At 60.0% G+C, this 24,182-nt stretch overlaps 3 protein-coding genes across 16 annotated transcripts in view; all 3 read right to left on the bottom strand.

The window, feature by feature from the left end:
• Nucleotides 1-754: 754 nt before the first annotated feature.
• LOC110261236 (transmembrane protein 275) lies at nucleotides 755-9,418 on the bottom strand. Of its 2 annotated transcripts, none has more exons than XM_084959089.1 (3): nucleotides 9,229-9,418; nucleotides 8,060-8,226; nucleotides 755-1,834 (listed from the first exon to the last, which is right to left on the bottom strand). In XM_084959089.1, the coding sequence occupies exon 3, from the start codon at nucleotides 1,744-1,746 to the stop codon at nucleotides 1,210-1,212; it is 537 nt and encodes a 178-aa protein (XP_084815215.1). In that variant the 5' UTR covers nucleotides 1,747-1,834; nucleotides 8,060-8,226; nucleotides 9,229-9,418; the 3' UTR covers nucleotides 755-1,209. The 2 variants fall into 2 exon arrangements, with proteins under 2 accessions (XP_084815215.1, XP_084815214.1); XM_084959088.1 differs by lacking the exon at nucleotides 9,229-9,418 and adding an exon at nucleotides 8,886-9,222.
• A 2,287-nt stretch (nucleotides 9,419-11,705) lies between these two features.
• On the bottom strand, nucleotides 11,706-14,691 carry KNCN (kinocilin). The gene is made up of 4 exons (XM_084965178.1): nucleotides 14,410-14,691; nucleotides 13,340-13,408; nucleotides 12,614-12,688; nucleotides 11,706-11,884 (listed from the first exon to the last, which is right to left on the bottom strand). Exons 1-4 carry the CDS (start codon nucleotides 14,558-14,560, stop codon nucleotides 11,805-11,807), a joined length of 375 nt encoding a protein of 124 aa, XP_084821304.1. The 5' UTR covers nucleotides 14,561-14,691; the 3' UTR covers nucleotides 11,706-11,804.
• A 5,748-nt stretch (nucleotides 14,692-20,439) lies between these two features.
• MKNK1 (MAPK interacting serine/threonine kinase 1) overlaps nucleotides 20,440-24,182 on the bottom strand; it is a 46,422-nt gene continuing 42,679 nt past the window's right edge. For 7 of the 13 annotated variants that reach the window (XM_084958126.1, XM_005665448.4, XM_005665449.4 and 4 more), the window contains 2 exons: nucleotides 23,152-23,195; nucleotides 20,440-21,762 (listed from right to left, as the gene is read on the bottom strand). In XM_084958126.1, the coding sequence (XP_084814252.1) occupies nucleotides 21,525-21,762; nucleotides 23,152-23,195 (282 nt within the window). In that variant the 3' untranslated portion in view covers nucleotides 20,440-21,524. 13 annotated transcript variants of the gene reach the window in all.

The following is a 24,182-nucleotide window of genomic DNA, read 5'->3' as shown; positions in this document are numbered from 1 at the left end:
CTGGGGTGGGAAGCAACCCGGCCGGGGCAGAAGAGTAGCAGAGCCCAGCCAGGAAAGAGAAAGAGAGGCTGGGGAAGCCAAGGGGGAGCTGGGCAGGGAGTCATGGCCAGCAGGCTGGGCAAGGCTTGCCAGCATGCATCCCTGCAGTGACGGGAGGGGCTGGCCCAGGGTTGCAGCATCTCTCGCCGGGTCCTCGGCCCTCTTATTTCTTCCTGCCGGGCAGCCTGCATTCCCCCAGCAGAGGCCCTCACCCACCTGGACAGAAGACAGGCTGAGCTGAGGCTCTGCACGCCCAGCCAGGCCAGGAGAAAGGTGTAGGTTTTGCAAGACTTAGGGAGCCCTTTCCCCTCACTGTCTCTGCTGGGTGATCTAGACCTCAACGCCCCCCATGCGCCCCCCACACTCACACGCGACGTCAGACAGTATCACCCCAAATACTCCTCCGCTCCCCTTCTTATACACGCAGCCAGGCAGCCTCACCCACCGTCACACTCATATTCATCCAGTTCCCCTCGTCCTGTTTCCACAGATGTTCTCAGGCACCCACGGTCTCAGACCGACGACGTTTCTTCGCAGCCACACGCTCTTCTCCCCTGGGGCTCCCTTCCAGGTCTCCAAGAGGGGCTGGTGCTGGAATGATGAAGCGCTTGGCCACAGGCTGGGAGGACCACAGAATCCAGGGGGCCTGGGAGTCAGTCCCCCACCCCCCCACCCCTGGGCTGCACCAGGGCAGAGGCAAAGGACTTGACTCCAGAGATGCTTTATTGTGAAGCGAGGCCCAGCGGGAATGCACAGTGGGGATCACGGGGAGAACTTCAGGGTCGGGGGAGCCCCCTCATCACGCCTCCCTGTCCCCCCTCCCCAGCGCGGCTCCCCCTGCTTCTAGTCAGGCGGGAAGGATGGAGTGTGCCCAGCCCAGCTTCCCTTGGCCCTCAGCCCCGCTCCCAGTGCCCAATGCCGTGGGTGGCAGGGAGGAAAGGTCCAGCAGCCCAGTTCCCTGCCGTCCGGGGAGGGAGGCGAACGAGGGCCCCGCAGACGCCACCCGAAGGGGCCAAGGCGCTGCTCCCTCCGCAGGAGTTCCAGGGATGGGACGGAGAGGACTACCTGTGCCCAGCACCGGCCCAGCATGAAAACTGGCTTTTTCTTGGCTTTTTCTCCTTCTGTCCGAGGGACCTGGGACAAGGGCGTCGGGGCCAGGGACCCGGGCCGCTAGGGGGCGGCGCGCTCCCGGGGCAGGTCGAGCTGGACCCCGTCGGCGCGCGGCGCGGCACCAGCTGCGGGCGCCAGGGCCTCCAGGGCGAAGGGGCCGGGGCCGGGGCCGGGGCTGGAGCGGCCGGACGACGCGGCCGAGGCGGCGGGGCTGAGCTGCACGGCCGTGGTGTCCTGCGCCGTGCGCTCGCTGCTCTCCATCTCCAGCGCCACCCGCCCGCCACCGCCCCGGCCGGGCCCCGCGGCGGCCGCCGAGTGCGAACCGGGCGCGGGCCCGCGGCGGCTGCACACGCAGCAGGTCGCGAAGAAGCCGAGCGCCAGCGCCAGCAGCGCCGGCCCCACGACGAGCGGCGCGTTGTGCCCGGGCACGAAGGAGGCGAAGGCGCCCACCAGCGTCACGTTCACGCCCGCCAGCAGCACGCACAGGCCGCAGGCGCAGAGCAGCGCCGGCGACGGCGGCCGGGGCAGCCGGGGCTGAGCGCGGCGGCCCGCGGGCGCCCGGGCCGGGGGACCCTGGCGCTTCTCCGGGGGCGGCATCGGCCTGCGGATTCCGGGCACTCACCAAGCTCCCTCCTGCCGCTGGCCCTGGCCAGCCCACATGTCAGGGGCTCCGCTCACCGTCGAACTGCGGGCACAGAGCAAGGGAGAGGTCAGGAGGGCATCTGGGCTGCCCGCTCGCTCCCCTCGCGGTTCGGTGGCCAGGTTCCGCGCCTGCGAGTGTAAAGCTCACACCAGGTCATCTCGGCCAGGCCCCGGGCCCCGGGCCCCGGGCCCCTGGGAAGCAACCGCCCGCCCCGCGTGGGATGAATCCTTCCCCACTGGGTCCCTGGAGTTCCTCGTGGCTGGTCTTGTCATCCTCCCTCCCTCCTCCTCCAGACAGGCAGGCCCTCCACCGCCTCTCCTCCAGGAGGCCTTCTTTAGTTGAGTGAGTCAATAGCGGTACAGGGCCCGGCAGTGCCTAGGTGCCCCTTGAGTAAAAATCATTATCCGTCCTAATCAGAGGGCAGGTGGCAGCTCTTGGGATTCAGGGGCGTTCCTCCCCCGAGCCGTAGAGGCCCTGGAAATCATCCCGTCTATAGCCCTAGCTGGTCCAGAAGCAGAGCCTGAAACTCAGATCTAACGTTTTACCCAGTATCCGGGACCAGGACCTCATGACCTGTTGCTGGGCCTGGGCACCCCCCCCCCCGGCTCTGGTTGGCGTAGCAATGACGTTAACTTTCCCAAATATCATGTGAGGCCTGGAGCGAGTGACCCTGTGAGAGTGAGGAGCCCCTGAGGTTTTAGATGGTCAGTGAGAAGGGACAGTCCCTGCATGGGTGAGGGCCGAGCAGACCCAGGGTCCTGAGTCCTTCCTGGAGGGCATTCTAGTAGATTCCAATCCCAACCCCCCCAGGAGTCTACCGTTGAGCCTGGACTCAAAAGCCCAATCCCTGGGTATCAGGATCCCCTTTCTAGGATGTTCTTGTATTGACTGTGGGATCCATCACTGGATTCGAGAATTCTGGAAATGCACACAGAAGCCAAGGTAATGTAATCAGAGTCTGGGGAATTTAAGACATCTACTTGAGAATTCTGTTTTAGAACATGAAATCACAGATATAAAGGCCCTCAAAGGATGAGGTTATATCCTGGCACTGTATTTAACAAAGTATAGAAAAGGGCTCCGAGTTGGAAGGGGAGGGGCATAATCAGATGGTACCGCTGGTTGGCACAGAGCAGGCTGGATGAGTAATAGAACGCGACCTGGACAGGCGGCCTAATTCTCTGTGCTTCAGTGTTAACACCTGTAATGCCACTAATAAGAGAACCCACCTGATAGTGTGGTGATAACTAAATGCTTTAAGCTACATCAAGTGCTTAGAACAGTGCAGGGCGTAGTGAGGATTCAGTGTTACCCATGTCACCATGGTGGTGCCTGAGAGACCAGGGGCTCTAAGGTCTCAGATCTGGGGGTCAGTCCTGTCAAGTGGGAGGGCCTCAGAGACAGACCCTGAATTTTCCTTCCTGACTCCAAGCGGAGCGGGAGAGAATCTGATGATGGGTGTGTGAAAATGAGGACTGGTGCCAGGGAAGGGCAGCTGGGGTCCTCGCCCTGGACAGGTCTGGCCCAAGCAGGTCGGAGGGCCTGGGGGCCACCTGGGGGCCCGCCCAATCTGGAAACTCCAGGGCTCCCTCCCCTGGCAGCATGGAGACAGGTGGTCCTTCTCCAGGGCCTCCAGCCAGAAGCTGACACGTTACGCTGGCAGGAATTCTGAAATCCCCAGATCCTGGCAAAGAAAGCACGTGTTGACCCTGGAGGGCATCTACACGCCACAGATTCCTCAGGAAGCTCCATATATGCAGGAACCATCTGCTCCCTGTAATCTGTAGCTGTTGGTTCTGCCAGGCAGCAATATCCACCATCACCACTGAAGGGCTACAGCTATTTACAGTTTGCAAAGCACCTTCATATCCACGATATCACTGAAGATTACACCTGCTTGATACTTATTATTATTTTTATTATTATTGTCTTTTTGCCTTTTCTAGGGCTGCTCCCACGGCATATGGAGGGTCCCAGGCTAGGGGTCTAATGGGAGCTGCAGCCGCCAGCCTACACCACAACCACAGCAACGCTGCATCTGAGCTGTGTCTGTGATTTACACCACAGCTCACGGCAATGCTGGATCCTTAACCCACCGAGCGAGGCCAGGGATCGAACCCAAAACCTCCGGGTTCCTAGTCAGGTTCATTAACCACTAGCCACGACGGGAACTCCAAACAGGGTGTATTTTGTGTGTCTTAAGGAGGGTAAACTCATTTTGCTCCTTCCTTGGCTTAGCACACTCAGGTCACCTAAAGCAAATACCTGCCCGAAAGGCTGAGTTTCCAGGGGCTAATTGGCGACGAATGATGCTTATCTGGCTGACTGGGGAAATTGGGGAACTCCCAGAGTCTTCACCCCAGGCAGAGAATGGGCTAAGGGCAGATGCGCTTTTTCCTGAAGCTGCCTGCACCCTGGTGCATTGGGATCTGGGGCTCGCAGCGGGGAGGCGTTGAGGGCGTTGGGCGGTTGCACTTGCGGCTACGCTGCCCTTCTCATCGGGTGGCCTGTGGCCCTGCAGCCGGGGCTGTTGGAGGCTGTTTTGTCATGGGTGCTCTGGCTTGCTCTGCTGTGGGGATCACTGGGGCTCTTCCCAAATCACTCCCCCCCTCCTCTGCACACGAGCTATGACTGCACTTCCTGGCCCATTTGTGATGGGGTGGGGCTCTGTGACTGGTTCTGGCCCATGAATTGTGACATCTGTCACTTCCGGGGTGGCCCATTCCATTTCAGAAGCAGGGCCCTCCTCTGCGTTGGCGCGACTGCGGTCCCCTTCGAGCGCTTTCTGCCTCTTCCCGTCCAGTCCTCAAGCCCACTGCCTCAGCAGGAGGGCGGCCATGGCTCTGGATCTTGGCTTTGAGGATGGGAGAGCCTTCTCCCCAGGGAGCACCCCAAGCGGCTGAGCCTGTAGAGATCCACCTTGGTTGGTTCCTTCGTCTACGCCTGGGGGACACGGGGGCCTGGAGGGAGTCTGCGGCCGAACCAGACCAGAGCCTGGCCTTTTCCCACACAGCCAGGGCTCTGACCGCGGCCATGTGGCTGCGCGTGACCCTGGTCCAGCAGCGGGCGTCTCCCCTGCCCTGCCTCGGCCGGGGGGGCCTCGTGGACCCCATGTGGGAGTCAGGACCATAAACAGCTCGAAGCAGAGGCTCTAGACGCTAGGGGCCGGGCCTCAGAGGACTCGGGTTCTTTGCCTTTGGTCTGGCTGGGCAACGCGGGAAGGCCAGGCCACCCTCTGGGCCTCGGTTGTCCGAATGTGAAGGAAGGGTTTAACCAGGTTATTGTCTCTGAATCTGGCATCCTGCTGCCAGTGGATGGTGGACGTGGCCGCGGAAACTTACTCAGAAGTCACTGCCCATTTGTCGGAAGATCTCCACAAGAAGGTACGTTTAACTGTAAGACGGCTGTTCTTTGCTCTGGGCCAGGATTAAGCCATTTCCCCCACGACCTGCCTGGGGGTGGGGGTGTTCTGATTTGGGGGGAGGGGCACTCACCCTGGACAGCTAAGCACCTTCCCCGCGCTAGCCCGTTTACTCCTGAGTACGGCCTCCTTGCAATCCTCAGCCTGGTTCACAGTGAGAGCCCGAGGCTGGGGAGGGGAGCACCTGCCCTGTTGCCATTAGATTGAAAAAGCCATGCTCTTTCTGTTACACCTGCATTCCCGCTGACGGGCAGCTGTAGAGATGTTCGATCATTTTCAAAACTAGTCACTGATGGCGACGGTCCGACGGAACATCCACAAGCTTGGGGCCCAGGGAGGGAGGTCCCCAGTAGGGGGATGCAGAGCTCCTAGGGCGGGGGTCTCATCTGAAGCTCCTTCAGGTCAGCCTGCTCCCCCACCCCCACCCCAGGCCCTTCATCTGAGATGTCTTGTTCTAGAGCAGCTGCTTGACCGGGGCAGCTGCCAGGCCTCCTGGCCCCAGGTTCCTGCTCCAAGGGCCCAGGAGCCTCTGGGTGAGAGGGCTGGGGCTTCGGTCCAAGCGTCAGGCACTGGTCCCAGGTCCCTGTCCTCCACGTGAGATTGAGTCCTTCACTTGCTCAGTCTGAGCTCTTTACCCCTCACGGAAGAGCCCCCTGCTTCCCTAGCCTTAGCCCTGCTCTTCCCCTTGGGGCGGGGGAGTCTGGGCCAGCCCCCTCCTCAGGGAACCTCCCACGTCACCATTGCTCATTGCCGGCTTACTCACCAGCCTGGGGGGAGCACTCAGCTCCTGCCAACCGGCTTCCGCCTGCTGGGAGCTCCCAAAGCTGCCACCCCCCCGCCCCCAGCCAATCCCATAGCTCCCCTACCCCCGCCCAGGCAACAGGCGCGTGCACACACACGTACACACACACACTCTCTCTCTCTCTATTCCCCAGGCTGGAAACAAGAGAATGAAGTCTGGCGCGGTGGCTTCCCAGCTCCTGTGTCTGACACCTGTAGCCCGACAATCGTCATCCCTGAGTGCATGTACACACACACACACACACACACACACACATCACACGTGTACACTCAGTGACCAGACATACCCAGAAGCACCAGCACAGATGCATTACACACCGAGAGTTGCAGACACAGGCCCACACTCTCGGCTGCCTGCCAGTCTGGTCGAAAGAAGCTGCTGCCCAGCAGAGGTACCTCTGGAGGCTTCTCTTTGGCTGGGAGCTTTGGGACACCACTCTTTCTCCTCCAGCCCAAGTCCCCTGAGGGACTTCAGCATCCTTTGCACAATGGCCCCACTCTGGGCCTGCTTAGTTCCTTGGCGTCTCATCGCCAATGCCCAAGTCCTCTGTGCCACACCAGCTACCCTCCCCCTCATCACACCAAGGACCTCGTCACCCTTGTCATCATGCTGAACCATTCCACCTCCAAAAAACCCAGACAGTTGACTCTGGACTAGACCCCTTTGCTACCACTCTGGAAGCACTTGCTCGGCACCTGCTATGTGCCAAACGCTGTTTTAAGCTCTTTATATTATTAACCCATTTAAGCCTGTGGCCACACTGTAGATAGATGCTATTGCCATTTCTGATGTTGGACGGGGACACAGAGGCTGGGAGATGTTGAGTCACTTGCCTGAGGTCACAGACATGGAGATAGCATGTGGCAGAGTTGGGATTCAAATCTAGGCTGTGTGTTTTCTTCTTCTTCTTCTTTTTTTTTTTTTTTTTTGTCTTCTTAGGGCCGCACCCACAGTATACAGAAGTTCTCTGGGTAGGGGCCCAATCAAAGCTGCAGCTGCTGGCCTACACCACAGCCACAGCAACGCCAGATCCAAGCCGAGTCTGTGACCTACACCCCAGCTCACAGCAACGCCAGATCCCTGACCCACCGAGCGAGGCCAGGGATTGAACGCGGATACTAGTTGGCTTTGTTACCACTGAGCCACAACGGGAACTCCTAGGCTGCGTGTCTTCTAAATCTGTGCTCTTCACCTCGACTCCACAGCCTTTTGCTGTTACTGTGCTCTGATCTGATCCTGGAACCCTCTTTCCAGGATTTCTCCACAAAGCCTCAGCTGCTTTCTGGGTCCACCCGAGAACAAGAAGATCACCAGCTGGGCAGCACGGGCCCTCCATGCATCTCTGGGCAGCACGGGCCCTCCATGCATCTCTGGTGTGACTCGGGACCTCAAGTCTCCATGGGAACCTCCCTCTTCCTAGTCGGAGCTCATCGCCACAGCTCTTCCTGGAGGCACTTAAGCCTCTCCCTCTTAAAACCAAACCAACCCCCTCTCCCCCGACGTCTGCCTCCAGTTAGCCTCCTCCCCTTCTCGAGAGCACTGGCTACATCCCTACGTTACCGTCTTCTCAAAGGCCAGGCCAGTCCCATCTGGCTTCTGCGCCACTGTGCTCCCACTCTGCTCACTCCAAGGCCACCAGCTGCCTCGTCGTTGCTGGGTGCAGTGAAGACTTAGCTAACGTGACTTCTCCACAGCTTTGGCTCCCTGATCCCTCCTCCCTGGAAACATTCTCTGCCTCTTGGAAACAGGCTCCACAAACTTCATCTTCTCCCACAAAGCGAGACTCCCAGACGGAAACCCGGGCTTCATCCTTGCTCCCTCGCCTGCCTTTCGCAGGCTGGCCTCCATGCATGTCCAATCTAACCCATCACAAGCCCTGCAGCTTCTTCCCTTCAGGCGTCTCTAGAACGCATCCCTTCCTCTCTAGTCTTGCTGCTGACCCCTCCATCTCTGCCGACTGAACGCCCCCCGCCCCCCAGGCTCTCCCGGCCCTGGCTCCTTCCAGGCCGCCCTCTTGATTTTGCTGGAGTCGAGCTGAACTCACCAGGTGTGATCGGGGACCATGCTGCTCCGGTTGCCTTTGCCTGCATCAGGCCAAGTCCAGCTTAACGGGCAGAGTGCAGCTGAGACGTCACTGCCTTGGGGAAGCCTTCCTTTTGCCTCGGTGATAGGTAACTTCTGCGTCCAGCTCTGCATCCCCCACTGGTCCACCTTGAGGACAGGGATTGCATCCACCTTGTTTGCTGCCACCTCCCCGCTGGAGTGCCCAGGTCTCCCGGGAGCGCCCGGGAGCGCAGGGAGTACTGGTTAAACCAAGGGTTAAGGTCAGAGGGGCCACCGTCTCCTGCCTTCCTCCGTCTCTAGGCTTTGAAATTGCTCCGTGCCCATGTCTTTGATTCTCTTCTCACTGGGGGCTTTGGGAGGGCGTGGGGGCCAGAGGACAGATTCACCCTGAGTTAAAGGGGCAGGGAGGGAGCAGGGTCGAGCAGAGGGGCCCAAGGCATGCTCTGTGTCCTGCTCCTGTCACCCTCCCTTTCTTCAGAGAACCATGCGGAAAAACTGCAGGTCCCTGACCTCTTGTCTGGGCACGGCTCCCTGGGTTAGGGCTGGTGGGAGTATCTCCCCCAATCCCAAAGCTCCCCTCCCCATCCGTTCCCCTCTTGCTTCACCCCCTTGCTCTCCTTCAGCCTCCCCCCCCCCCCCCGCCCCCGCGTGTACTTGCACGTGCCGAAGCCGGTCCAGTGGACACCTCTCTGCAGGTCCTGCTCCCGATAGCGCCCAGGGGAGGAAGGATCCCTAGAGAGCAGGGCAGCCAGAGGGTGCCAACTTGGGGGTGCTGGGTGGGGCGGCGGCTGGTCCCCCTCACTTACCTGGCTGGCTGCTTGCAGATCCCCGGCTCGGCGGGGGGGCGGGAGCGCCGGGGAGCAGTCCCCAGGGACCAAGGAGGGGCGGGGCGGCGGCGCTGCGCGGGCCGGGGGCGCCCCTCTCCGCGTCGCTGAGGCCGCTCGGCTCGCTTTGACCCCGGGCAGGCAGGCGGAGCAGCCTTCCCACCAAGTCCCCTCTCCTGTCTGGCTCTGCTCCGCCCCGCTTCTCCCCTCCCCGCCTCTGGGTTTCGTGCTTTTCAAGCCCCTGGCGATGACCTCCCAGCCGCCCACGCCCCCACGCTCTGCGGTCTGGACCTGGCGAGTCGGGGATGGGTACATTGCCACTCACTCTAGAGCAAGGGGTATAGGTCCCAGGGCTGTGCCTTCAGTCTCGGTTGGATTCCCCACCCTCCCGGGGTGGGGGTGGAGCTGTGGGGCAGGCAGATTCTTCCAGGGATGGGGCTTCTTTTCAGCACCCTTTCTCCAATCACGCTCCACCAGTCCTGCACCCTAGAAAGAGGTGTGGCCTCGAGCCCTTTAGACAGCTCCGGGGGGGATTTGGTGGGATTTGTAAGGGTTTCTTTGGGGGTGGGGCGTTGGGAGGTGTGCTGGGCCCTGGCCCACCTCCAGGCTGGACTGCATTGAAAGGACTGGGTGGGAGCCTGAGGGCTGACTTTCCAGGACGCCGGAGACTCTGTTCAGCTGGAGAAGCCTCTCCAACACCCCACCTCATTCATTCACCTGCCCATTCGTAAACCCTCCCTGATGTGAAGGGTGTGTCAGGCAGCCTGCGTCCTCACAGTGGCCTGGAAGGACCACCCATCTTCCATCTGCAGGTGGAGAAACTGAGGCCGAGGCTTCACAGCCTCTTGCCCAGCTCCTGCCCCCCAAGGGGGGGAGACAGAACCAGGATGTGTCTTATCCCCAGACTCCAGCGCCAGCCTGCTCGGTCCTCCAGGTTGGCCCTGTGGGGAAGTGACTTCCAGGGGGCCGCCTGGACCAAGCACTCCCCCGTTTTATGTTCTCAGCACCCAGCCCGAAGCTGGCCAGGCACAGCCACAGCTGAGGTCAGAATAAGGCTACTGGGAGTTCCCTGATGGTGCAGCAGTTTATGGATCTGGAATTGCCTCTGCTGTGGCTCAGGTTGCTGCTGTGGCCTGATTTTGATCCCTGGCCCATGAATTTCCACATGTCAAGGGTGTAGCCAAAAATAGAGAAAGAGAAAAAGAACAGGGCTCTCGGACAGAACTGATTTCGTTCTGATTTCATTTATTGAACAGATTGCTGGAAGAGCGGGGTCCAATGACCTGTCCTGGTCCCCCCACCCTCATGCTGAATGGAGGGTGCTGAACCTGCTCAGAGGGGAGAGGGCACTTCGCCCTAACACTGCCCACCCCACCACCCCTGCCTGCGTGGCCCAACCTCACCTTCTTCCAAACCATGGATGGGGAGAAGGCCTGTGTCTCCACACGGCTGCTCCTGTGACGGGGCGGATGGAGAGGGGCTCGGGGGTAGATAGAGGGGGCAGGAGGTATGTGGACACTCACCTGGACTGGGAGAAAGGAGGTCTCCCATGGCAGGGGAGAGCGAGGAAACAAGCCCAGGCTTTGAGCCCCGACTCAGTTCTTCCCCAAAGGACATAACGCTGGCCTTGTCATGACTCAGTCCTTAAGTTATTCCAATCTGATCCCCCAAACTGCTCTGCATCTGCTCCTGCCAGGCACCCAGATACCATAGTCCCGCCCCTGGGAGGTAGTGGCCGGGAAGGGTTGGAAGGGTTGGTGGTGGGTGAGGGAGGACCGCAATCCGCAATCCCCGAGGCTCAGGCGCCGCCACCTCCACTTCCTCCCTCCCCACCGCTCCCCCAGGCATCTCTTTGGGACGCTGCCTGTGGGGACTGGAGATGCACGCCAGGAAAGGTTCCCTTACTGATCTAGGAAACTGACCGCAGTTATTGTTTTTTAGGGCCACACCCAAGGCCTATGGAGGTTCCCAGGCTAGGGGCCGAATCAGAGCTACAGCTGCCAGCCTACATCACAGCCGCAGCAATGCAGGATCCGAGCCTCGCCTGCGAACTACACCCCAGCTCAAGGCAACCCAGATCCTTAACCCACTGAGCAAGGCCAGGGATCGAACCCGCAACCTCATGGTTCCTAGTCAGATTCATTTCTGCTGCGCCACGACGGGAACTCCCAGAGTTATTGTTGATGATGCTGATGATGTTGAGAGGAAGAAGGGGCAGGGAGCAGGAGGGAAGGAAACGCAAGGTGGACGACGCTGACTTCCCTTGGGCTGGAGGAGCCAAGGTCTCCCCGCCCTACCAGCATTGGTGAAATTGATTTTCTTCAAGGAGGGCGGTCCCGCTCTGGTCAGGGAGTTGCCTCACCTGTGCTCCTGTCGAGGCAGTGACCTTGTTTTTCTAGGCTACGTCCCTGTCTGCTCCCCTGCTGCTTAGGCCATCCCTGAGGACTTGCCCAGAGCTTTTGATGTTCAGAAGAGCCTGGTCCAGCCCCTCTGTCCAGCCGGCGAGCACTTGAAGCCCAAGCCAGGCTGTGGGGCTGAGGGGGTTCAGACCCCAGGTGTGGTTCTCGGCAGCCCGTGGTTCACTTCCCTGGTGAGGCTGGAGCAAGGGACTAGGGTATCATTGGGCCCCAAATTCCAGAGAATCCTGTCAGCAGATCAAAAAGGGAAGGAAGCTGAGCTGCAGTCCAGAGAGACAATCCAGGTCAAGAGCTTGAAACCAGAGCCACCGTGCGTCAGGCGCCGCCCAGCCACGTGGACTCCATTTCCAGTGGCCTTGGTGAGCGCAGGTCTGGCATCCCCAGGGCCTGGGCCTGGTTCAGCTCTGGTCTGGACCCGGGAGGGCTCTGAGGTTGGGGTGGCAGGTGAGAGGGCAGAGCAGGGGGCCGCTCCTCAGCTCCTGTCTCAGCCCTCCCCAGCCCCCCTACCCCCTGGCTTCAGCTTCTCCAAGGTTCTGCTCACGGTAGACAGGCTGCTGCGGGCTCCTGAGGGAGAGACCAGGATGGGGCTGGCTGAGCAGACAGATCCTAGGTCAGAGCCACCCTGAGAGACCCTGGGTCAGAGGGGGATAGGATCGGGAGGGAGGGAGGCCTGGGTGGCAGTTCCAGCCCCCTTTAAAGAGGCACAGGTGGTCAGAGTGGCCCCTGGAGAGGACAGCAGCGTGGGGTGGGTGTCGGAGGCAGGAACCGGGGCTGATGGCCTGGCTTTTGGCTCCGTCGCTTCCCACATAATCTCCCTGTGCCTCAGTTGTCCCATGTGTAAAGCCTGCCTCGTGTGTGATCGATTGAAACAAATTCAATGCAAAGTGCTTGGGGGAGGGTCTGGAATGGGACCTTTGGCTGAGTAGGAGGCATGTCACCACTGGCAGCAGACACCTAGGCCTGGGGCCATCTTCGAAAAACTTGCTCAGAAATTTTCCAGCGTGCGGGGATGGGGGAGGAGGGAGAGCCCCCGCGTCAGGTGCCAGCTCTGAGAGCTGGATTCCCCAAGCGGGAGAGGAGCGGGAGAAACTAGTGGGCAAGGAGCCTGGGGGAGGGGAGCGCAGAGTGGTGTCCCACCCGGGAGACCCTGAGGACCAGAGAAACCCAACTCCGCTGCCTCCCTGTGGTTGGAGAAGCCCCCTCTGCCCTTCCCTCTGGGCTTCCCGGGGCCCCCCGGAGCTGCACACCCAGAGGCGAGGATGGAAGAGGAACCCTGCAGTTTCTGCTACTTACCTTCTCTATTGCCGTTGGCGCTGGATCTTCCCTCCCGCTGGTCGGGTCCTGGCTGGGGGTGGATTCTCAGGTTCCCTGGGGGATGAGACCACCCCAGACCCCTTGGTTACCAAGCCGCTCTCACATCGAGTCCCGCTTTGGGAAGGGAAGTCCTTCCTGCTGTCTAATCTGTGTCCCGACAGCTGTCTTTGCTCCACTGCATTCCTTTACATCTCCCCCGTGATCTGGGCTGATCTGGGCTGATCTGGGGAGGGGAGAAGGTGGTAGAAATGGGCCCGTGAAGGAGAAGACGGCAGATTTTTAAGGAGGTGGGGGTCGTCGGGAGACCTGGGGACATAGAGCCCCATAGAACTGATGGAGAGGGGAGCGTGTGTGCGGGGAGCAGAGGTGAGATGGGGAAGTATACGAAGGTTTAGGGGAGATAGAGGGTCTTTGTGGGGGCTCAGGGATGAAGTGGGGTTATCTGGAGATCTTGGAGGCTTTGGGGGAGATGGCGAATCTATCAGGGGAGATGGGAGTTCTAGGAGCTCTGAGCTGGTTCAGGCACCTCTGTGGGGGGCTGGCACCTGCTGCAGTGCAGTCATGGCAATGCCCGCACAACACACACACAGCAACTTAAACATGCACCGCCAGGACCAGTCACACCTGTGAGCACAGACTTACACACAAAGTGTCTCACGCAGCCCTTGGCAGAGCGGTCTGCTGGGGGCCGGAGAGAGGACTCACCTATTGCGGGCAGGATGTGGTCCAGGTTGAACCGAGCCCTCAGGAAGGGGTAGGCCAAGATGAGGAGCCCTGAGAAGGGGGACGCAGAGGGGTTCCATGACGGACAGGGAGCCTGTGTGGTCTGAACTGCGAAGCTGTCTGAGAGCCCTGGGGGTGGGCTCTGGATGTGCGTGGGAGGAGCGGGAGAGGACAGGGCTGGGACCGTGGCGGTAAACATGCAGCCTGAGAGTGTGTGCTTGGGGGGAGGGGGCTCCCAACACCCAGCCCCAGGAGGGAGGGGGCAGCCGTGCCTTCGGGTGAAGGGGCTGCGGGCTGCGAAGGCCCAGGCTCCTGGTTCCGCCCTGCCCGGATGATGAGCAGGTAGGTTTCTCCTCAGCCGGCTGGAAATGGGCCCGCTGACACCCCCACCCAACTCTCCCGTGCCCCGCCCACCCGGGAAGGCCTGGGGGGCTCCTTGGTGTGCTCCTTTCTACCCAGACCTTGGGGGTGGGGGTAGCAGAAGAGCAGGTCCTTCTCTACCCACGCCCAAGGGTCTGTGGCCCTTGGCCGGAGTTCACAGGGTCAGAGCCCACCGGCCTGTGCTTCTGGTTCTGCTCATGGGCCAGGGGGGTGGAGTCGGGGGAAGGAGGGAACCCAGCACTGCTGCAGAGATGTCAGTGCAACTGGCCCAGATAGACAGATGGACAGACGCCTGGACAGACAGATGTCCTGCTGAGACAGTTGAAGAAAGAAAAGGAAACCCTTGTCTGGGCTGGATCCTGTCTTGGCTCAAGGAGGGTCCCACAGGGAGCGCTGTCCTCTTCCCCACGCCCGCCATCAACCCAGCTCCAGCGGGCCCCAGGGCTGGGGACCGGCGAGCCAGAGCCGGAGTGGCCCAAGCGGAGTGGCTGCCGGCTCCCTCCTCCGCACCCCTCACCCCAGCCTCCCTCTCCCTCCCTGGGACCCCATGGCTGCCTTGCTCACACCTCCAGCTTCCCGCCTCCCCAGCCAATTCCTGTTGGCCCAGCCCTTCCCTTCCCTTCTCCTTGACCATGGCCCCTGCTCCCTCTCAGAGCCCAGCACCCACTCACCCAGACCAGCGGCGCCAATAAAGATACCGCCCAGGGCAGCCGCAGCTTTGGACACGGAGACACCGATGATGATGCTGCCGGCCACCAGGCCGAGGGCCACGCAGGCCAGCTGCAGGCAGTGGAAGTCTCTGCTGCTGATGGGGATGTCCATGCAGGCCTACCCGGGGCTCTGCCTCCAGCCAGCGGAGCCCGTCCCCAGAAAAGCCTGGGAGGTCTCGGTCCTGTTGGTTGTCTTCTTGCTGGAGCTCCGCCTTCATGGAGGGAGTTTCTGGACAGTAAGATCCTGAGCCGGTTAGTCTTGGATGTATCTGTAACCCTACCCCACAGCTGTCTCAGGGGCCCCCGGCCCCACCTTGACCTAGGATCTCTGCCAGGTCACCCCAGCTTACTCTTCCTCTCCCAAAGGCCCCCGAAGCTGGACACCACTCTTGAGACTCCTGCCACGCTTGCCCTGGCTGCCAGTGTTCTGGAGAGCTGGGCCTATCCCATGGGGTCCTCCCCTGCCAGCCTCGTCTCGGGAGAGCTCAGCCCGAGCTCTCCCGCCCAGGACATCCTGCCCCAGCTCCCTGGAGCCTGCTCAACAGCCACCCAGCCTCAGCCTATTAAAGTTTAAAGCAATGGGGCAGGGGTGGGGGGGGGTGGGTCCAGGGGACAGGGCTTCCTCAGATGTAGGCAGCAGGAGGTGCTGAGTTATTCATGAGGTTGCAACGTGAGCTGCTGTGCTCAGGCCTGCTAGGGCAGGCAGCCCAGGTTCCACTCTTGGTCCTGGAGGGGCAGCCCGAGCTGGTGGCTCCACATGGGGTTCGGCAGCCAGAGATGTGAGGAGACCCCTTGGCCACATGCTCAGGACCCACTCTGCTGTGCCCTGGGTCAGAGGTGCCCCTGGGGCCTCTGCTTGGGGACTCGGAGACAGAGGCCTGGAAGGAGGCCTGGACGAGGCTCCAGAGACAGGGACACCCCCTGCTCCTCCTCTGTCCCGGGATGGGGGGGTGGGGAGTGTCCTTCCAAGTCCTCTCTCTGCCCCCACTGTCCCTCCCTCTCCTGCGGCCCAGCACCCTCTGGGCTCCCGGCAGGACCGAGGGGTCCTGGTGTGAGAACCATCTCAGGCAACCCTCTTCTCCTCAGGGACGTTTGCTACGCGCCCCCTTTTAATTGTCAGTGGGCTGAGGTGAGCCCTCCCAGCCTCCCGGGGACCCCTGGCTGGGGGACTGGCAGGGAAGAGGAGTGGTGGGGGCAGCGGGTGGGAGGAAGCACATGCGGGCTGGGGGCTAAGGTTGGGAAGAGGAGTTGGCAGGGCTGGGTGTTGGCAGCCAGGGTCAGGAGACTGGGACACGGCCGGTACCTCTGCCCAGCCTGACTGACCTACCTGCTGAATCCACCAAGGCAAGGCCGGGCAGCGGTAACCCAGCCAGGCCCAGCCCCGTCCCGCACTCCAGGCCCAGCCCTCATTCTAACTGCATTCTCTGGCCCTTGATGGATCAGCGCAGTTCTCAGGGTCCCATCACCGGCCCCACTGGCCTCCCTTTGGGTCTCCCTGTCTCTGCCTCCACGACTGCCTTCTGGCCCAGCCAAGCCCAAGGTCTCCTGCCTCCACCTGCCCCCAGGGCTGCCTCCTGCCCCGGCCCTCCCCGTCTCCTCTGGGGCCCTTCTGCTGAGTGCGTGCCCGGTCCCTACCATCTGGAGAACCCTCTCCCTGTAGGTCCCTGCTTGGGCAGCTCTGACTCTGAGGAGCCATTCCTAATGGCACCTGAGTGGCCGTGCCCCCACGACCTGGCACTTGAACCTGTTCTCTGTCTCCCCTGTAGGCTGTGAGCCCCTCCCGGGCAGGTTCAAGAAGAGAGCGCCACTGAATGGCTAGAGGGGACCTGGGCTGGGCTTCTGGACATAAGGCCAGAGCTCGGGGAGGGCTTGGAGCTGCAAAGAGGAGGGCCGTGGGCGCCACGGGGCCTCTGCCTCTAAGGGGAGGCTTTCCTTGGGTGGGGTGGGGGCCTGGGAAGGCCAGGGCTTCAGCTGAGGGAAGTACTGCCAGCAAGACGGAGTGAGGCCTGGGTGGGGACAGATATGAACTTGGAAGTGTGGCAAGAGGAGGGATGAATGCCGAGCACAGATGGGCCCCAGGGCCGGGCTCCTGGTCCCCATAAGGGGAAGCCCCTGGAGGTGGGCGTCGCCAGCCACAACCACTGCTACCAACAGCCCCGGTGCCTCTCGCCAGAACACGGTCTGATTATTCCTCTAATTAGGCATCAAATGACAGCCCATGTCCCTGTCACGTGGTTGACAGACACCCGCTGACTAGGTTTAGAAGGAGCCATCAAAATAATTGTCCATGAGACCACATTCCTGAGGCATCAGGCTTTGGGAATCTGCACGCCCTCCGCGACGCCTCCGCCCACTAAGGGGTCGCCTAACTGGCGGGCAGGGCCTGTGCCAGCTCCGCTCCTGCCGCGAGGCTGAGGGCGGCGCTCCCACACCAAGAGCAGGACAGAGGCTCTGGGGCCAAGTCTCTGCGGTGGGACCCTGGCACTGGGGCCTGGCCTCACGCCTCTGGTGGCTGACGATGAGGGCGGCAGGGGTGGGCGGCAGGGAGTTTCAGATTTCAGAACCTCCTGACCCTAAACACTGGAGACGCATTCTAAGATAACGGTTTTTCCTTGACATTGTAAATCCCTAGGGCGCAGAAGCGGAGTAGAGAATGTGGAGTCGCATTAAGCCACCATCACCTACGAGATGACGGAACACAGGACCTCCCAGCTCCCTCCCAGCACAGATGGGGAAACGGAGACTCGGGGAGGTAGAAGGACGGCCCCACAGTCTTCGATGGAAACCGGCGTCCAGACACCCTGCTCGGCTGGGACATCCGCTTGCACATCTCTAATTGTCTTATTTGAGGTGGGAGGAATTGGCAACCCGCCATCGGAGGCAGACACCGCATTCAGAAGAATCAGCTAAGGCTGCCATCTTTCCTCAGGACCAGGTCACTGAAGCTACTGGAAACTTGTGATGCCTGCTCCTCTGTTATTACAAAGGTAGAGAGGGAGACTTGCCAATTCTTTCCTCTTTCCCATTTCGGCCCTGAAAAAGAAAGGGCATGCACGAGATGCGAGCCCAGGGCGCCAGCCCCCAAGCTCAGAGCCCTCCTTGCTGAAGCCTGGGTCCTCCACGCCCCTTGACCCAGAGTGTGGCTAGGCCACCGGTCACCGCTAAAATGTCACAAACTCCCTGTCTCGCAGGGAGGCCAGGGCTAGAGGGTGCCTGCCTCTCTAAAGCACCAAGTCCAAGGCTGGCATGAGGGTGGGAGGAAGAGTGGGCGAAAAGGCCTCAGCTTGGTTCAGTTCTGTTTATTTTCCTTGAGGGTCGAGGACCCTGGAAAAGAGTGTGATTAATTCACGGATCCCCTGAGGGACGGGCAGCTTTCCCGGACTGTTTGGAAGCCGAAGTCAAGAAGCAGCTTCCAAGGCAACTGCTACCATGGCAACGAGAGTGCCAGCCATGGGGGGACCTTGCTTCTCGCTGCTCCCCTCTAGACCTCAGCAGCTGGAGCAGTTGGCAGGGGACCAGGGCACTGCTGTTGATGGAGCTGGATCTGGCGAGGGGCAGTTGGCCAGGAGGGAGGAGGGGCCCTGGGAGCTCAGACAGGTGGACGCCTGGAAGGAGAGACTTCGCCCCTGTGCCCGAGACCCGAGACAGCTCAGATAGGGGTCCTCAGCTTCCACCTGGATTAGGACGGACTGGGCTCAGGTCTGCTAACTGGGTCTGGGCACCGGGCCTGAGGTCTGGGACTCTCCCTCTTCCAAGGGCAGCCGAAGCGCGAGCTGTAGCGCTGGGACCCGGAAGCCTCGGTGCCAGGTCCCAGAGCCTTCCTCACCGTGTCTGGCATGTCTGCCGCTGCTCAGCAGAGCCAGACACACAGCCTGGCCCCTGGAGAGGGCAAGGGTCTTTCCAAGGTCACCTAGTGAACAGTGCAGGGGGAGGACCAGAACCCGGAGTCCCTGGCCCCCCAACCCAGCTCTTCCCCTGGCACCACAGCTGCCCCTTTGGAGACAGGGACCCCAGCAGAGGGACAGGCAGCCTGTCACTAGGAGGAACGCACAAGGGGCCAGAGGCCAGGCCCACGTGGAAAGCTCAGATCCGTTTCTACCCTCACAAGCTAAGGAAAGGGTGTCTATCACCAGGGCCCAGCTGAGCAATTCTGCCCCAGGAGACAATCAAAAAAACTACACCTATCACAGCTCATGCTCACTGAGCACCTCCTCTGTGTGCCTGGAACTGCTCCAAACACTTCCCATTCACTAACTCGTAACTTTCACAACAGCACCATGAGGTAAAGGCTCTAGCCTCCCTGATTTTTGGTTTAAGAAACTCGAGACCCTCGGAGACTAAGCCGCTTGCCCAAGGTTCAGGCCCAGTAAGTGGGAGAGCTGGGACTTGACCCAGGCAGCACAGCTCCCGGTATCCAGTCTCTCAGGGAAGAATTCCAGTTCCACCTTCCTAGCTGTGCAGCTGTGGGCAGGCTCCTCTTTTCCTTTCTCTGCTCGGCTTTTCACGCTAAGTGGGGTCAAACAGTGCCTTACCTCATGTGACTGCTGTGAGAATTAAAGAGATAATGCCAGAGTTCCCGTCGTGGCGCAGTGGTTAACGAATCCAACTAGGAACCATGAGGTTGCGGGTTCGATCCCTGTCCTTGCTCAGTGGGTTGGGGATCCGGCGTTGCCGTGAGCTGTGTACTAGGTTGCAGACGCGGCTCGGATCTCGCGTTGCTATGGCTCTGGCGTAGGCCAGCAGCTACAGCTCCGTTAGACCCCTAGCCTGGGAAACTCCATATGCCGCAGGAGTGGGCCTAGAAAACGCAAAAAGACAAAAATAAATAAATAAATAAATAATTTTTAAAAAATGAGATAATGCCTATGAGCTTCTCCCAAAGTACCTGTTCCTTAGCAAGGGCACAATAACAAAACCAAGGTAGGCAGAGTAGCGTTCACACAGAGCTGGGGAGGTGAGAGAGGACTGGCCAGTGGATGTGAGTGGGAACAGGGGAAATGCTTGGTCCAGGAAGCCCCTGTGAGTCACCTCCCTGTGGGGCCAACCTGGAGGATTGACCAGGGTGGGGCTGGACTCCAGAGACAAAACTCACACCCTGGCTCCAAGGCCCCAGAGACAGGGAGACCTTGGGCCAAAAGGCTCAGATTCTACAGGCTGTTTATCTAGCCCACCCCACTCTGGGCAGATGAAGAAGGGGTGTGCGGATGGCAAGCTTCCTGCGAAGGGAGGTCTGTCAACAGAAAGTAGGTCCTTGCCAACCCTGAGGCTTCACAGTGCAGAAGAGCTGGCAGCTTGGCCCAGGACCTGCCCCTGCAGCAAAGAGCCCTGCACCCTGGCTCGGCTCTCTGCTCTCCCAGGGACAGAAGCTGGCAGCAGTGCCCAGCCTCCTGCCCTGACACTTGGACCTCCCTCTGCACCTCCTTAGGAATTTACAAAGGCCCTCCGCACACAGCCTTCGGAGTCTGGTTCTGAGGCTCACGGGGGCAACGCGCACGGAGGCCCTCTGCTCCATGAACACGAGGGCTGCAGGTGCAAGGCGCTGGTTTTCTTTGTTGCCAACTTTGGCAGGACAAGCACAGTCCTGGGTACACGACGGAGACACAAGAGAGGCTTACGCTGCTTCAGAGAGAGGGGACTCTGTTGCACTCGGGTGGGCGGGCTGGGGACAGGGCACATCTGTTACAGCGCTTTCTGAAGCCAGCGTGTGTGGTGGCTGCCATCGCAGCCTCTTCCACTTGCTGGTGACATCCGAGGGCAGGGGCTGCTTCCTACCCAGCTCGGTCCTGGTCCGGAGTGGGAGTTGCAGGTGCTTGATGAATTTTACTCCCTCACCTAAAAAAGAGAAGTGCTGACCTCTCCTTCACCTTGCGTTCCGGATCCAGGGATGAGGGGCTACGGTAAAGGTCTTGACCAGCGGCCCTCAGCCCTTCTCCAGAAGGCCTGTCTCCTCCTCAGGTTTGCAGGTGAAGAAAGGACCACCAGGAAGGCCTCTGGAATCCAAGAGTTTTATTAAGACAAGCGCAATGTATAATAGCATCCTCGTGTTGTGTAAGTGTCTGATATATGCAAAAAATTGATTTTCTTAGGTAACCAGCGGCTCAGCCGCCTGATGGCAGATGTGCCTCCGTGCTCCCGGCAGCACGTGGCTCAGACCAGGGCGGCGGGCAGCCTCCGGCCTGGCTCCACATCAGGCAGAGCTCCCTCTCACAGGCCCAGGCCTGAGGGACAGAGCAACAGACACATGCGGTCTCTAAGTCGCTCATCATCTGAACAGTTTAAAACCAGTCAGAGTAATAGGAAATAGCGGATTAAAACCTTTCAAATGTGTGGACATTCAGGAGAGAGGGAGCTGTGAGAGTTTTGGAAAGTCCACGGGCTCACAGTGGGGGTTTAAAGTTCCATCTCTGCTGGAAGAGCACGGTTTAAAAAAAACAAAAAAAACCCCAAACGCTTTTAAAAACGAAATAATACTGACTTTAGCAGCAACCCCAAACAAGGAAGAGGATGATAAATGAGGGACACATTTCGGTCACGGCAAAGAAAGATTACGTGCTTCTCTGCGCTCTCGACTGGAAGACGGATCTGGCTTCGGGATGCAGAAGCCTCCCTGCCCTTCCTGAATTGAGGGGATGGCTTCACTCGGCCGAGGGGGAGGACGTCCGGAGGACAGAGGAAGGTGGAAGGACCGCCAGAGGCGGGGTGACAGTGCAGAGAGAAGGAAGAGCCTTTGTCAACTGACGCTTCTCCAGGCTGGCTCCCTGAAGGCCACAGTCTCAGCCGCCACCACTGCCAGCCAGCGAGAGGGGGCTGGATCCCGGATCCGCAGGCGGGTGAGCAGGTGGGCAGGAGCCCAGCAAAGAGACGTCCCTGCCGTAGGCGATTATGCAAAGTGACAAGTGATTGCTTTCCTTTTCAAAGACAACCCCTTTGGAAAAAGCTTTTTCCTTGATGACTCTGGGGAAAGGGGGGTTGGGCTGGGAAACCTCTGAGCCTTCCTGGATGAAGAGGCCTAGACGGAGCCGCGGAGCAAGCCCCTCACAGGTTTCCAGGGGGCAAGGCCTGGGGCCGGGAGCAGGTCAGAGCCCTGTGGGTGTTGTTGGGCATGACTGTGTGTCTCCACTGCGGCCTGCCTGGGCCAGTGCCCTCCGGCGGGCCAGGCGTGACTTGGAGGGAGGGGAAAGCTTCACAGAGCAGAGGCCCTCGGCCAGCGCCTCCGACTCCTTTGCCAGTTCATTCTCCTCGTGCTGAGACAGCTGGCGGTTCAGGGCGATGGCCTCGGCTGCGAAGAGTGTCAGGTCCATTGTGCTGCTATTTCTGCAGGGATGGGGTGTGGGAGCACAGAAGAGAGAGAGGCAGGGCTCAGTGGGGTCAGCCAGCCAGCTCCCTGAGAGCACCCCGACTCCCCGCCACACACACAGCGGCTGCTGTGGCTCTCTGCTCCCACTGGACATTTCTGAGCTAGCACAGGCTGCTTCCTCCCAAGAAGTTCTTGCATGGGTTTGGAATCTGACCCTAGAAAGGCTTTGAGCTCAGGGATAATCTCTGGACTTCATCGCTGGGACAGACACCGCCTTTCCTCAGAGCCCCCTATTCTGAGCTCCCAGGGCTCTGCACACAGTTCTGCCAGAGGAAGGTCCATGGCACAGGAAACTCACCCACGTACATCCCTCTCCCCTGGCAGAGCAGGGGGCTCCAAGGGCAGGGGCTGTGCCTTTGTGTCTGTGTCCCCAGAAGCCGGCTCAGGGCTGGCAGGTTACAGGAGCTCTGGGTTTGCCGAATTGGTTTTCTCAGGTGGATCTGAGATTTGGAACTTCAGGGCATTGGGATGAAGCTCTAGGGACCTGGGAGGAACTCATGCTGAGCTCCAATGAATTGTAAATACAAAGCGGGAAGACTTCCTCCTGTAACTGGGTAGCTCTGGAAAGCTGTCCCGGTCGCTGATTCCCAGAGGGCTTCCCACAGGCTTTAGCCCTGGCCCTTCGGGAGCAAGGCAGTGCTCACAAGGAGCACCATCTAGTGTTAAAAGCGTTAAAAGGCACCAGAATCAAACAGATCCGCGTTCAAAGTCCAACTCTCCAGGCTACTGCATAGCCTTGAGTAAGTTAACTTGTTTCTCTGTTCCTATAACGTTTTCCTGTCTAGAAACTGGGGTAATGGAAACACCTCTCGTTTAAATTTACCTTAAAGCTTATGGGATACAATATGCACGAAGCCCTTAGTACCATCCGGGTGGGCGGGTGGTATTTCTTGTGCAGGGGCCATTGTTGTGGTTTGTCTAGTACCACATATGACACTTGGGCCCCCTGCCTTACAGAACCAGATTCCTGCTGTTTGCACCAGCCCCAGCAGTAGAAGGAAACTTGGTGTGCTGTGGGCAGCAAACAGTGCTTTCCAGTTAGGATTCAAGTGGTTCCACAAAACAGGTTTTTCTCCTGCAAACGCCTAAGGCAGGATCTCAAGGATACGAGAAGGCAGAAGCCATCCAGGTGGGTGAAGAGAAGAGAGGGAGACAGACCTCCCTGCAGAGGGAGACAGGAAGAGGGGTGGGGAGAAGGAGGGCAGGAGCCCCTTCAGGAGGAGGACACTGGAGCCCAGAGATGGCTCCCCATCCCCCGCCTGGGCCCTGGGGTGGCTGGCTGAGAGCCGGAGGGGGAAGTCAGAGCCAAATGAGGAAGGGACGCTGAGTGCGGCAGCAGCATTTACCTCTGGAGGACTTGCGGCGTGGGGAGTCCCCTTTCTGGAGCTTGCTAGAACGGGAAGGACAGACGTGTGGGTGAGCGCTGCTCCCTCTTTCAAGAGCTGCCCCCACCCGGGCCAGCAGAGCGGGCAGGTTACCGCAGGCTTGGGCCCAGCACAGGGACTTGGCCACGCGTGCCCGCAGGGCCAGAGCCTCCAAGGAAAGAGCAAGCAGGGTGCGGCTCCCGACCCACTGCCTCGGCACAGAGAGCCCGTCCTTTCCCTGGCCAAGTCCTGATCACCCTCCAAGACCAGCTGCCGGGTCACTTCCCCTGTGAGACAGTCCCTCTTCCCTGCTGCCCCCCAGGCCCTGTCCCACGCAGAGGTGGGTGCCTGTCCTTTGGTGCCCTGAGCACTTTTGAGAAGCATTTGTCACACTATCTCACCATTTACTCCCTGGCTCCCTCTCCTCATCAGAACCTGAAGACAGGGCCTGGGCCTCACTTCTCCCACCACGGCCAGGGTCTGGCACGTGGGAGATGCTCAGTAAAGACGGCAGCTCTCGGGTGGCTGGGAGAGACCCTTTGATTGGGTGCCCCCTGTAACTGGGCCTGGAAGTGCTTGCTTCCTTCCAGTGTCAGGCCACTGAGGCTGGCTAACAAGTCACACAGTAATCACAGGAGGTCTGGCAGACCCCCGGGAGGGTCTGGTTAAAAATGTTTTCTAGTGAAGACCTGGATCCTTCCCTTGGGGAAAACACCAGCATTTTCCTTTCAGGCAAGCTGTAGCCAGGCCCAGCACCAAGAGCAGAACCTATGAGTTCCCAGGGCAGCCGCACAGCAAGGGGGGTGGCAAGGCCTTGCTTCTGCGTGCTCTCAGCTAATGACAGGGGACCATGCTACCACTGAGGCTGCTGTGCATGTGGCGAATCTCCCAGAGGCCTCTGTCCTTTCAGGGAGGCATGGGTCACCTATGGGTTGGTTTGTGGCCAAGGTTAGAGCCAAGTCCCTGACACTGCTAAGGGCTCCGTGTGCAGTTAGGTCAGGGGTCAGTTCACT

The sequence above is a fragment of the Sus scrofa genome, chromosome 6 (assembly GCF_054392235.1).
Source record: "Sus scrofa isolate SSC_HxYL_T2T_F1_AM1 chromosome 6, Sscrofa_HxYL_maternal_Yorkshire_Landrace_v2.0, whole genome shotgun sequence".
NCBI classification, from domain to species: domain Eukaryota; kingdom Metazoa; phylum Chordata; class Mammalia; order Artiodactyla; family Suidae; genus Sus; species Sus scrofa.
Note: the sequence above shows the minus strand (reverse complement) of the source record. Positions and strands in the feature narration are given on the sequence as shown.